The 14,202-nt window shown below is 43.8% G+C and overlaps 1 protein-coding gene across 2 annotated transcripts in view; it reads right to left on the reverse strand.

Moving 5' to 3' along the window:
- Positions 1 to 301: 301 nt before the first annotated feature.
- tsc1b (TSC complex subunit 1b) overlaps positions 302 to 14,202 on the reverse strand; it is a 30,101-nt gene continuing 16,200 nt past the window's right edge. For both annotated transcript variants that reach the window (XM_071350546.1, XM_071350547.1), the window contains exons 12-22: positions 14,001 to 14,094; positions 13,749 to 13,850; positions 12,938 to 13,565; positions 12,243 to 12,286; positions 8,548 to 8,714; positions 8,015 to 8,197; positions 7,795 to 7,905; positions 7,470 to 7,592; positions 4,722 to 4,909; positions 4,328 to 4,501; positions 302 to 3,960 (exon numbers count right to left, since the gene is read on the reverse strand). In XM_071350546.1, the coding sequence (XP_071206647.1) occupies positions 3,276 to 3,960; positions 4,328 to 4,501; positions 4,722 to 4,909; positions 7,470 to 7,592; positions 7,795 to 7,905; positions 8,015 to 8,197; positions 8,548 to 8,714; positions 12,243 to 12,286; positions 12,938 to 13,565; positions 13,749 to 13,850; positions 14,001 to 14,094 (2,499 nt within the window). In that variant the 3' untranslated portion in view covers positions 302 to 3,275. The remainder of the gene's footprint in view (positions 3,961 to 4,327; positions 4,502 to 4,721; positions 4,910 to 7,469; positions 7,593 to 7,794; positions 7,906 to 8,014; positions 8,198 to 8,547; positions 8,715 to 12,242; positions 12,287 to 12,937; positions 13,566 to 13,748; positions 13,851 to 14,000; positions 14,095 to 14,202) is intronic.

The raw sequence follows: 14,202 nt of genomic DNA on the forward strand, positions 1-14,202 counted from the left end.
TAGTAAAAAAGATAGCACATGGTAAAGCATAGTGCATAAGGGAAGTACCAAAACACCTTGATATAGGGGAGGTGCATGTAAGCAGATTTGAAAATGTGGCTAGGATGGGAGAAATTATATGGTAAACCCTGCAAAAGAGCGAATGTAAACAAGGGGAAAAAATGTAAAAATTAACACTAACCTCCCCTGTGCCCAATACATTTTTTTTTAAATACATCCCCACCCCCCAGTAACTTGCAATCTGTCCCTTAGTTTTATGATTATAGAACATTTAATGAAAAAGAAAAACATTAAGAGGATCTGTAGTGCAAAACATTGAAGACGATTTTATTTTTTTTATTGTTCACAGTTAAAACACAAGCAACTGCTTTAAATAACTTTGTTTTTTGCCTTTTTCAAAATCTCCAACTCCAAAAGGAGTGCCAACTCAAGCTTTCCATTCAGTTCAGTTCACGCTTGATTGTACCATCTCTTGGTTTGTTGTAGTTCCTACTACTATACTGTTGGCATTAAAGTGGATTGTTGAACATGCTTTAGATAGCAAGGCAGCTGAAGTTCAGTGGACAACAGGATTTATGACCATTTCAATGTCCACATCAAAGTAAAATTCTTCCACTTTTTACTGAATTTAAAAAAAAAAATTAAATAGGTAATTCTGACTGCCATAGGTCAGTAGGACCAATAAGAATCAATTGGCAGAGACTTCTGTTTTTGTTCTGTTCTCAGAAAACAGATGACACATGTAAACCTTTTATGCAGCATTCGAAAGACACCGAGACACAGGGTTGGGGAGTAACTGATTTAAAATGAACTGTAATCAGTTACGTTACCGGCAAAAATGCTGTAATCAGATTACAGATACTTTAAAAAACTAGATTATTACTTTGTGGATTACTTTAAAAAGGATGTTGTGAAAAACATTAACATCTTTCTGTTTCTCAACGACATTCAATTCAGCATTGAAAAAAGGCGCAATTTAAAGTTTGTTCCTCTGGAGCAAATCTGACCACAAGTCAGAGACCACTATGACACATCAAATGCGTTCGATGGATCCGTTTTGTATTCTTCTTATGCCTCTTATGGGGAAAGTAATCAGATTATGTTACTGAGTTTGGGTTATCCAAAAATTACATTACTGATTACAATTTTGAACAGGTGACTAGTAACGGATTACATTTAGAAAGGAGCCTACCCAGATACATAATGTATCAACTAGAATAGAAACTCTTCAGGTGAACGTGTCATTCTGAAATGGTTGTATTTAGTATCTGATTAAAATGTTTGGCACGTTCAAAGTGTCTTTCTGTAAGTGAACTCGAACAGAATACACTGCTTTATACAGGCAGATGTATTGCAAATTATTTGTTGAAACGAACATAGCATGAGTGTGACCTAAATTCAAGATGTAGATATCGTGAGCAACATAAGTTGCAGAACCTTGCAGGTATTTTTAACTCCGTTAACAAAATGCTGTTGTCATATCAATATTCCAGTTTGATAATAAATGTTATTGAAAGTTTCAGTAACTTCATCAACACTAACAGGAATGTAAATGGAATATATCCCCAAAATCCTTCTCCTTACAGGTTGCAAAGCCCCTTGCAAGGCTAAGACTACTTGGGGAAGGGAGTGATCATGAAATAATAAATCGTTTAAAAAAACTCTACTTATAAAAAAGCATTTCTAAATGTTGCAAATTTTTCTTATTGCAACTTGACTTAAACAACATACACACAAACTCGGCACAAACACACTCAGTCTCTGTCTTCAACACATGGGTTGTTCTGCAAAGGCTGCCCTTTGATATTTTAAGTAGACATTCTTTTGCACCGATATTGAATTTCAAAAGCCTGTTATATTAAATGAAGTGCCCTTTATTATAGACCACATGGAGAATTCAATAAATCCCATTTTTTATATGAATAAAGGTTTTTCAGCATTATGACATGTCCCTCCGTGCACCTTGTGACTTCTAGGAAGATTTTAATCCACTAAATCCCAACATTTCTCAAATTTCACCATCATTGTAAAGCCCTAGTTATTTTGTTGCTTTGACAAAGTCTTTTCTGAAGATCATTATTTATTTAATGTGATTGGTGATTCATTTACGTCTGTCCCGCATTTTAAGGTCAACCCTGTTATGTGAACTGAACTCTCATTTTAATATGAAACTATTCCTTTTTTTTTTTTTTTCACTAGAAACATTGAATATTTAAGTCAATACAGTGTAAAAGCAGTTGAATTGGTTCTGTCATTTTCAGTTTTTTTGTGGTGGAAAATTGAGTGGGTCAAACATAACACATCAACCCTGTCACCCTTAGATAGACAGGCTAGAAATGTTTCAACAAAAAGTAAAAATGTGAAGCTTGTATTCAATTACTACTCTGTTGCACACAACAAGCTTCCATTCCTCCTGTCACAAGGGGATTTATGGCTGATTTAAGATGAAATAGTCAACCCTGTTACTTTATTTGGCACTTAATAGGCACTTACAATAGTAATTATTTTATCTCTTTAATTTAACATGTGCTCTTTATGACAATGTTAAAATTAGGTGAAATCCAAAGTTTTTTTGGCATGGTTACACCGAATTGGTGGAACAAACCACATACTAAATGACATTTCTGTCAGGAATGCAGGCCTAATGAAATTTGCATGGAAAAGCAATCCTCTTGCATTGTATATAAACTATACTGTAGCAACAGTCAAAATCCCTGATTCCTCCCCAAGAATAGCAGAGTTGGAATTACGAACAACAATCCCATGCTTGGTACATCTACTATCCAAGCCTTGAGGATCACCCCACCCCCCTCCTCACACAACCTCAGTACAGGTGCTCAAGAGGGACATTAGTCAACCAAAACCGGGCTTTCAGAAACATCCTTTCTGACACACCCTACAAGACTCTAATTTGTATTGATGTGGGTTTTTTAATAACGTCAAGTAATGGATTTGGAAATAGGGTGTCTCTATATGAAATAGTTTGAAAAATCCCAAATGTATAAGTGAAATCAAAGCAGATAAAGATAATGTGGTCTCCGCTGGTATATTGTAACATTACGTTCTTATTTAAACCTTCCTTCCAATCTTTACATTTGATAAGGGAGTAAATCAAATCAGTGGTTCAAATCCTGTTGTCCACTTGAGGGAATGAGATAAATAACACTGAATTTAAAAAAGAGCTTTGTCTTGAACCTCTTACTGTTTGGAGCTCTTGCTCCGGCCAACCACTCGTTCTACTCTCCTACTCTCCATCCTCTCTCAGTTCTTGTATTTTAACTGTGCTTGTGATGCGTTTCGTTGTAGTCCATGATCCTTAGTTGCTGTCTGGGTCGTGCTGAACTGGCCGCCACCATTCCCCCTCCCCTTGCTCCTCCCATCTTCCGTCTGGTACTCTCCTGCTTGGTAGCTCTCTGCTTGGTTTCAGGCAGGTGCTCCTTCGCAGGCACAGTGAGAGGGGCACCCAGTATAGAGGCAAGGGCAGGGGAAAAGGTAAGGTTAAGGACAGGGTTAGAGACAGGACACGTCAGAGAATTCCCCAGTGGGGGAAATGAGGGCTCCACACACAGCTCAGTCTTCAGGCCCTGTGAAAGGCCGGCCAGGCGGGGGAGGGGCGGCTCCTCGTCACACTGGCTCTCGCTCTTGTTCCGGAACAGCTCTCGCGCTCGCATGCCCAGGAAGCTCTTGGCGCTGGGGTAGGAGCCAACAGTGAGGGGTGTGGCGTCAGGAGGCAGTGGGGGGGCCAGGGGGGTATGGGTACAGGAAGGCTCCACAAGGAGAGGCTTGGGGACGTCCTGGGTGCCGTTGACCGAGTTGACAGGGGGCGTCTTAGGGGGGTTGTTCGCCTTAGGTTGCCCTGGAAATAAAGTGCTGCCGTTGCGTCGTGGGGACTGAGGTGGTCTGCCGTTATCTGACCACTCATTGATTCCTGATGTGACTGGTCCATCTGGCTCCATGATACTACCATTACCATAGAGACAGGGGAGGAAAACATGGAAGGGGATTACTTTCAATTATAAACTGGGTGGTTCAAGCCCTGAATACTGGTGGCATATCAGAACGTATACTGCTCTAATTACATTGGTAACCAGTTTATAATAGCAAAAAGGCACCTCAGGGATTTGTGGTATATGACCAATATACCACGGCTAAGGGCTGTATCCAGGCACTTGACGCGTGCATAACAACAGCCCTTAGTCGTGGTATATTGGCCACATACCACACCTCCTCGGCCCTTATTGCTTAAATATACATTTAGCTTCTAATGGCACATACACCATTCTGCATGTGCATTCCATAAACCTCAACAGTTTGACTGCCATCTCACCTAGAGTCTATAGGAGGGCCAGGATCGGTACTGCTGCCCCCTGCGGAGGCTGTGGTCAGGGTGGCATGACCCTCCATCTCCAGTCTACTGTAGAGCTGCAGCAGCTCAATCTGCAGGAGCTGGGTCACTCTCCTCTGGGCCTGGTACCTGCTGTCTGATGCCTGCAGCTCGCCCCTACACAGAGACCGATGGACATGATCATATTACACACTTAAGAGACAAAAACAGAGCTAGCTGCTGTGCTAACACACAGTTGTGCATAAAAACCCACAAACCAACTGCGTTGATCCAAAGGTCGACACCTTAAAACACAATGAACCTAAATCCCCATTCTAAAGGAGCTTCTAAATAAGTCTAGAGGCCTTTTCCACCTCTAAACCCGGAATGCTCATACTTGGCCCGGCCCTTGACGTCCTCCAGAAACTTCTTCTGCTCCACGATGAGGTGTTCCTTCTTGGTGAGCTGGTTCTCCAGCTCACCCACCCTCTGTTGCGCTGCCTCCAGCTTCTGGCCCTGCTGCAGCAGGCTCTGCCTCAGCCTCTCCACCTCCTTCCCCCAGGACACCTGCACCATTTGGGCCTCCTACAGTGAGAAAGAGAGGGTGGTGGTGTGGGAACTGTTAAACTAGTCTGGCCAGGGTTTGGCCAGTGGCCTCCATGAGAGGTATCGTCTGGTATGCATAGAGTCATAGTACCCATAAAACCTAACGGTCAAACAGGGAAATAGTTCCAATTGTTTTCCACCATTAATTTTTCCATAGCGGATTTTATAAACACTTAAAATAAGGGCTGTATTTCGTGTAGGCTTACCCTGGCGTGGCGTTTTGATAACCGTGTAAATCTCTCTCAGACAAGGTGACTTATGTCAATATATTTGCCTGCATTTACACCCCTCCAAAATGTTTTAATGCTAATTAGCTGCTAATGTGGCCATCATACAGAACTACAAATGCCATGATGTCTGGATGAGACTGCCGAATCGTGGCAAAGGTAAGAATCTCTGGGTTAACTATCTAATGTTAGCTAAATGTAGTAATGAATAAATTGGTTTTAAAATTACACAATACCTGTTTAGCAAAGGTGTCAGCTAAAGATGACATGCAGGAGCTTGTAGGGATTTGTAGTCTTGCATGATGTCTACTTTGATGCTAATGAGCATTTTCAAACCTAAGAGTAAATAGAGCCAAATATATATATATATACACTGCTCAAAAAAATAAAGGGAACACTTAAACAACACAATGTAACTCCAAGTCAATCACACTTCTGTGAAATCAAACTGTCCACTTAGGAAGCAACACTGATTGACAATACATTTCACATGCTGTTGTGCAAATGGAATAGACAAAAGGTGGAAATTATAGGCAATTAGCAAGACACCCCCAAAAAAGGAGTGATTCTGCAGGTGGTGACCACAGACCACTTCTCAGTTCCTATGCTTCCTGGCTGATGTTTTGGTCACTTTTGAATGCTGGCGGTGCTTTCACTCTAGTGGTAGCATGAGACGGAGTCTACAACCCACACAAGTGGCTCAGGTAGTGCAGTTCATCCAGGATGGCACATCAATGCGAGCTGTGGTAAAAAGGTTTGCTGTGTCTGTCAGCGTAGTGTCCAGAGCATGGAGGCGCTACCAGGAGACAGGCCAGTACATCAGGAGACGTGGAGGAGGCCGTAGGAGGGCAACAACCCAGCAGCAGGACCGCTACCTCCGCCTTTGTGCAAGGAGGTGCACTGCCAGCACCCTGCAAAATGACCTCCAGCAGGCCACAAATGTGCATGTGTCTGCTCAAACGGTCAGAAACAGACTCCATGAGGGTGGTATGAGGGCCCGACGTCCACAGGTGGGGGTTGTGCTTACAGCCCAACACCGTGCAGGACGTTTGGCATTTGCCAGAGAACACCAAGATTGGCAAATTCGCCACTGGCGCCCTGTGCTCTTCACAGATGATAGCAGGTTCACACTGAGCACATGAGCACATGTGACAGACGTGACAGAGTCTGGAGACGCCGTGGAGAACGTTCTGCTGCCTGCAACATCCTCCAGCATGACCGGTTTGGCGATGGGTCAGTCATGGTGTGGGGTGGCATTTCTTTGTGGGGCCGCACAGCCCTCCATGTGCTCGCCAGAGGTAGGCTGACTGCCATTAGGTACCGAGATGAGATCCTCAGACCCCTTTTGAGACCATATGCTGACATGCACATTTGTGGCCTGCTGGAGGTCATTTCGCAGGGCTCTGGCAGTGCACCTCCTTGCACAAATGCGGAGGTAGCGGTCCTGCTGCTGGGTTGTTGCCCTCCTACGGCCTCCTACACGTCTCCTGATGTACTGGCCTGTCTCCTGGTAGCGCCTCCATGCTCTGGACACTACGCTGACAGACACAGCAAACCTTTTTGCCACAGCTCGCATTGATGTGCTATCCTGGATGAACTGCACTACCTGAGCCACTTGTGTGGGTTGTAGACTCCGTCTCATGCTACCACTAGAGTGAGAGCACCGCCAGCATTCAAAAGTGACCAAAACATCAGCCAGGAAGCATAGGAACTGAGAAGTGGTCTGTGGTCACCACCTGCAGAATCACTCCTTTTTTGGGGGTGTCTTGCTAATTGCCTATAATTTCCACCTTTTGTCTATTCCATTTGCACAACAGCATGTGAAATGTATTGTCAATCAGTGTTGCTTCCTAAGTGGACAGTTTGATTTCACAGAAGTATGATTGACTTGGACTTACATTGTGTTGTTTAAGTGTTCCCTTTATTTTTTTGAGCAGTATATATATATATATATATAAAAAAGTCGCCTTGTCAGAGATATTTACACAGTTATCAAAAATCCCCAATGGAAAAATTAAAGGTAGAAAAACTATTGGAACCATTTCCCTGTTTGACTGCTAGGTTTTATTACCACACATACTATGACACATCCACTGTGGGGCTTTATAGGTTGTTGTTCCTCTCCAAATACATACGTCCCTGACAACTTTTACCACAATGCAATGGAACACAATATGGAAGACAGGTCATGGCGGAGACATCGATAGCAACTTTTTATTAATACAGCTTTTACCCATGCAGTAGTACTGATTCTGTTCCTCTTTTCCCCCTAAGTTCCTCCTATATGTTCTCAGTGGCCCTTGGTACCTTACCATGGCATTGTCTGAGCCTGTGTGCTGCTGCCGCTGTACAGCCAGCTTGTGGGCCTCCCCCAGGAGCAGCAGCTGCTTGTTCAGGAAGCTCATCTGCTGCTGGGTGCGCTCACTGGTGCTCAGCTGAAGGACACATGAGACAACCAATCAGAATGGAGACAAACCCCACAAAGCCCTCGGTTTGGTTTATTTATGGACACACTATGTTCTTAGTGCTTTTATCTTCGCACATACAGCATCTGATTTACTACAAGTGGCAAGCAGATTATCCATGTTGATTGATTTTACAGCAGCAGAGCAAGTAGAACTAGATGAGGTGCCTCACCTTGGTAGTCATCTGGTTGAGAAGGTGCCCCGTGTGACACACCTTGTTGTTGGACCTCTGCAGATCTGCCTCCAGCTCATTCATCTTCTTCTGATACTCATTCAACTGACTCTGGAAAAGATCAGAGAGGGTACAATACAGTGTATGGAAGATTTGATATACATTATTCTATGCATGTGTGTGTGTGCGCGTGCGTGTGTAAATGTAGTCATGCATCTACCTGCAGCTCCTGGTTCTTGGTGTAGTAGTCGTCCCGGCCCTGTTGTAGTTGGCGGACCTGGCAGTGTAGTCTGGTGACCACGGTCTCTCGGTCGTCCCACAGCTGTCTGCAGCGCTGCTGCTCCACCTGCAGACTCTCCTTCAGAGACACGATGTCCACACTCTGGAGGTTCAACTGGTCCTTCTGCAGGCAGATACAGTGAGAGAGGATGACAGACCGCTCACCATTTGACGAAATCTACAACGTCATAGGATTTAATAAAACAGTTAATTTGTGAAACTTTTTTTCACCATATGCAACAGAGGAAAACCTACTCTACTGAGTCACTAGACGCAACAAAGTCGGTGAGTGAAATGGATCAAGAGCAGGCTCCTGTTTTGTGATACTTATCAAAACATCTACTTTGTGATACTTTCAAAGATAACCGTCTTAGAAAGCCACGATTCCAACACCACTACCTCTCAACCAATTCACACTAGTTCTGAGAAGCTACAGGACAAATCCAGGAGGGGAGGATCTGCTGCATTTATTACCATGGCGTTGTTCTGTTCCTCCAGTGCGGTGGCGTTGATGACGCGTCGCAGTAGGCGTCGGTTGCGGACGGCGTGCTGCTCTCGCTTGTAGCGTTCGTACAGCAGCTGGCTGTGCAGCAGGAGCAGCTGGCTACGCAACGTGTGCAGCTCGTCCAGCGGAGCAGAGCCTGGGGGAGGGAGGACAGGCACGCAGCAGATTAACAACAACCAGGAAAATGATGACCGTCATAAAATGATAATTATCAGGATAATAATGAAAATGTATTTGGTTCTTCTCATGCAATGTCAACAAGGAACTTTGAGCACATCGTTTGCGGGAGTTAACTGTTAACTCCACATTGTACAAGTTGTGGTTTATTTCACTGGGTAGATGTGAAGTTTATGATGGATTGATTGTATTTCTGACCCTCTCCTAATGCTATTCTGGGCTCAAACAGTAGTACTGTTCATTACGTAGATATAGCTTTGTTTCTATGGTTCATTAGCTCTAATTTCATCAGGCCCACATACACAGTACATAACACCTACATAAAGTAATATATTGAACATTGATTATTCATAATCCTTTAGTTATGTATGAAAGTGGTATGACTAGTTCACTGTATGTAGTCACACTAACACAGAAAAAAGGGAACTGAGTAGGTGTATATAAAATAAAACTGGCAGATAAAATCTATGAGAACTTTACACCAAGGCCTCTCAGAGTCATGAGGGAACTTACATAAGTTAACCACAAGCTCTTTGTGGAGTTGGTTTCACACACACAATTAAAAATACATGACTTATATAAACTTATTCAATTCCAATGCTCTAACTTGGCAGGCGGAGAGGGAGGCTTGGCCCATACACAAGGCTGTTATACAGTGATCAGCAGCTGGAGATGGTTAAGACAGAGACTTTTGTTCCCATCTAGGGAAGATGTCACATAGCAGCTAGGATCATCTCAACTGCTTCTGTACCTTTTTAATACTATTCTACCTAGGGATGCATGATATAAAATCGGTGAATATATCGGAATCAGCCGATATTAGCTAGAAATGCCAACATCGGCATCAGCCCGATGTCTAGTTTAACGGCGATGTGCAAATCCGATGTCAAAGCTGACGTGCATACCTGTATAACGTAGGTACATGACGTAATGACGCCACTTAAGATTTTGCGCTACATGTGCCACACAGCATTCCTAACCTAGCCCACAATATCTGCTGTGTGGATCGAGCAGTCAACAAGTCGAGCAGTCATTTGAAAGAGTAAGAACATATCATTCAGACAACTCAAAAGGCAAAATCCATTAAAGCCAAGATAATGGAATTCATTGCCCTTGACAATCAACTGTTCTCTGTCATGGGTGATGTTGGCTTTCGCCGACTGGTTGAGCACCAGTACACATGTTGCCCTACCGGAGTTACACAGTAATAGCGTCACTGCTATTAGCGTCACAACATACATACATACTATGGAACGGCGCTTGGGTCTTTGCGTGTCAAAAAAAGATTGGTCAAATAACACTATTTGACGCATTAAATAAGCTTTTAATTTGACACGTCAAATAACACAGTTCTATTATAGAATGTTGTGTGGGCTGAATTTGCACGTGCAAGCCAGGCGCCACCACTACTATAAGTAGCACTGTCAAAGCTGTACAAAAAGTCTACAAACACCGGCCACGAACGATGTGTTTACAATACCGTGTTGGTAATAAAGCATTATTTGTTTGACCGCAACTTCTGGGGTAGCTAGCTTTAGCTTGGTACTTAGCTAGCACCAATACAACCAGCCTGAAAACAATGACCAGTAGAAACTGCAGTCATTTTGATTATTATTAGCAATGATTTAGGAATCCTTGTGAGTAAGTATTAGCTAGGTTGTCACTTGTTGTTCGCCTATTGAAATTGAACTTCAGTTCATGAAAATAGCTAGCCAGCTACTTAACCCTGTTGCCCAAAGCAAACGTTATAAGCAGCCAGCTAGCTTCATCTGGCTAGGAAGGCTTGACTGGAACGTGTTATGTGTTGTGGCCTCCCCAGTCAGGCTATTGTGTGTATTGACATTCATAATGCACTGTACAGCTTTACCTAAGGATTTGGGATCAAATGGGGTATCAGTCTACTCAATACCCAAGATATTTTTTCCCAACATCCTCCTCAGAGTTATCAGACTCCAAAACATCCACACAGTATTGTTTTTCCTCAGGAATAGTGTTCAATACACATTGGTTGACAATAAATGTGGCTCAATTCACAATTGTTTCAGAGTCCCGCAATAAGACCTACGACGCTAATGTTCTCTGGGTGTCACTGAGTAGACTGATACCCAATGTCATTGATACCCAATGTCATTGATCCACAATCCATAGGTAAGGCTGTACAGTGAAATTAGAATTACATTGGGGGAATACTTATGTATGATTTCAACAGATGTCAAATTAACAAATTATTGTATTTTTTTTATTTTATATAACATTCCAACCTCGTTTAGCATGATATATTCAATTATAGCATAATTCTACTATTTGTATTCATTTGCATCACTGTCACACTTTTATTTTGAAGGCTAACTGCAAAGTTCACTATTGTGGCTAGCGTCACATAGATGGGTCCGCCCACCATTAATCAAATAAGAACTGTCTTATAAATTAGGGTTTATTTTAGATGACACCTAGCTATATAGTTAGCTAGCTAACTATAGCTACTGAAAGATGTATTTTTGCTGTTTTTGGGGAAGAACATTGTTTGCATCCATGAGCTAGCTAGCTTTTTTATTTATTTTTATGACCAGCACTGTAGATTCACGAGACAACTTTACCAGCACCATAGAATACGTATCGATGAATCGTTGTGAAATACGAGTGGTAGTGTAATCAATGTGTAATAACTACATCAAATTAATGAATGAGTTAAATTATTATGTGATGTGCAGTCATATTCAGATCCTGATTGGTCAACAAGCTTATTTGACACGTCAAATAGTGTTATTGACACTCAAAGACCCAAACGGCGTACCATAGTAAGAGAAATCCTGGTTGAGAATGAAACGACTGAACAACGAAACAGCACAGCAAGTAAGTGAAAGAAATAGGTTTTGATTATGTTTGGGGACATACGTAAATGCCAACAAAATAACTTTTTGGTCAGTGGTGTGTGTGTGTGTGTGTAACCTTTAAATTTAACTTGGCAAGTCAGTTAAGAACAAATTCTTATTTACAATGACTGCCTAGCCCGGACGACGCTGGGCCTATTGTGCGCCGCCCTATGGAACTACCAATCATGACCCGATGTGATACAGCCTGGATTCGAACCAGAGACTGTAGTGACGCCTCTTACACTGAGATGCAGTGCCTTAGACCGCTGCGTCCATGTCTGTGTTTTAACTATTTAACTGTACTAGAATGCTTAAAATGCTGCTAAAATTTAAAATATCGGTTTCGTTTTTTTTGGTTAGGAAAATATTAGATATCAGTATCGGCCAAAAATGTCATATCGGTGCATCACTAATTCTACCTCCAAAGGCACTTATGAGTGGGAGAACACTGTCAAATAGCCTCAGTTTCTGCCTGATGTTGGAAAACGACATTATAGTCAGTGTAGGGTAAACACATCATGAGGCCTAAATGTCCTGAAAGTTTTATCAGTGTTCCACTGTTGCACTAGCTGAAAGTACAGTGCTGCTGCTGTACTCTGGTGGTGGTTGTTTACCTCCAAAATGCGTCCAGTCAGCTGACTTGCTTGGCAAAGGTAATCTGTAAGAGAGAGAGAGGGAGAGTCATGACTATTTAAAAAACAGGGTCAGTTCAACAGAGTCAGCATTGGGTCAGTACATCAGACTCAGACACCCCCATAGAAAAATCTGAATGGTAGATCCCAGTCTTCTGGACCCATCTGGTCTTGGAGACACCTTTCTGTGTACTGGGCCTCTGTCCCAGTCAATTATATCCCTCAAGCAGGGCATGGCCTGCTATTGAGCTTTGGGGAAGATACTAAAGAGGTGGGGGCGGCGGGGGATGAAATGAGCAGAGCCAGATTGTTTTGTGCAGAGCTCCAACTCTGCTGACACTGGTCCCTTCTGTTGTTGTATTATTGGCTTAGGAGCGAGGACAGTGTGTGTGTGTGGGGGGGGGGGGGGTCAGACAATGCCTGTAGTTGTTCAACTGAGTTTTACCCGTGGGCCAGGGCATTGGACTGGAAAGGACCCAGCCCAGTTCTACACAGTGAGCTCAAATCACATACTCTGGCTTTCCTTTGCCTTCAACACTTACAGCACACTGAAAGCCATGTTCTTGGACTAGGTACTAAGACAACCCATAATCAGATGGTTTTGATGGAGACTGATAAGCATAAAGTTGGTCAGACAGTTGTGATCTCACACAGATATTAAAAGCTGGACCCCTCACCTGTTGAGCACCTTGTCGTGGGCGTCGCTTCCCTGCTGAACGAGACGATCCAGCACCTCCAGGGGGGAAGCCGACACCCTCCCCTGGCCCTCCTCCTCCCTGTCCTCCAGCCCCTCCTGCCGCTGGCACAGCCTCTCGAGAGCAGCCCGGCCCAGGGCCTCTGATGTCCTCCTCCCCACGAAGAGGGATGCGGCCCGGGGCAGAGCCAGGTCAAACAGGGCCTCATAGGGCAGGGAGGGGTTCTTGATGGAGGGGCTGGGGGAGAACAGGCCACCGAACTTGGCCATCTCGTACTCCGGGGCAGAGGGGCTCTGGTGGAGTGGGTGTTCGATGGGGCTGAAGGGACACATGGGTTGGAAAGACCAGGACTGCTCTAGGGCCGAGCCCCTACTATTGTCCCCACCACCATTAGCGCCCTGGGCATTCTCCAGTGCCTTGTCTGGGGTGGACACCGCATGGTGGGGGTCCCGGAGCAGCATGAGGCCACCCAGTGGGGGGTTGGGCAGGGCCTTCTCCTGGGTACCCGTCAGGGTCTCAGTGGTGCGGTAGAACGGGGAGTCAAAGCCCCTCAGGGCAGCCAAGTCTCGCTTGTCCTCCGTGATCTCCAGGAGCTCCTCTGTGATGGCAGCTGGTGTGTTTTTGGAGAGGTAAAACAGGGGACATGAGGACGCTTGCAGTGAAACAGGCTTTTGAGTCATTGGTGCATTAAGACATTTGCTGTGAAATGTATATGGTTCCCTCTCATTCAACTGACATTTTATGTCAGCCTCATTTAGACCAGCACACTCCTATTCTCAGACAGTGTACTCACCCTCTTCCCTCTCCTTCTCTGTCCTCAGCTGAAGCTCCTGCTCCTTCATAAAGACTGAAAGTTCTGTCAGCGTCATGGAAATGGTCCCACCACCACTTGCATCTAGTAAACAGAAGACAGACAATAAACATACAGTTTTACATAAAACAATCTTCCACCAGAGAACATGGATCGACAAAGTTTAAGAACCAACGACTTGGTAAAAAGCATACAAATGTAATATCCAACTCCACATTTTTGATGATGACTGACCTCTGTTGTTGATGACCACTCCACTTTTCTCAGGATCTTTAATTGGTTCGTGCCTCACCAGGCTGAGTTTGGATGCTTCTACAGGGAAGCCATGCTGAAAGTGAACAGTTTTTATTGTAATTTGTATTAAACCTTTATTTAAGCAGGAAGTCCCAAGTTCTCTTCTTACTACACTACAAAGGCCAATAATGCCCATCGTGGG

This window comes from Salvelinus alpinus, chromosome 18, assembly GCF_045679555.1.
Source record: "Salvelinus alpinus chromosome 18, SLU_Salpinus.1, whole genome shotgun sequence".
Taxonomy (NCBI): Eukaryota; Metazoa; Chordata; class Actinopteri; order Salmoniformes; family Salmonidae; genus Salvelinus; species Salvelinus alpinus.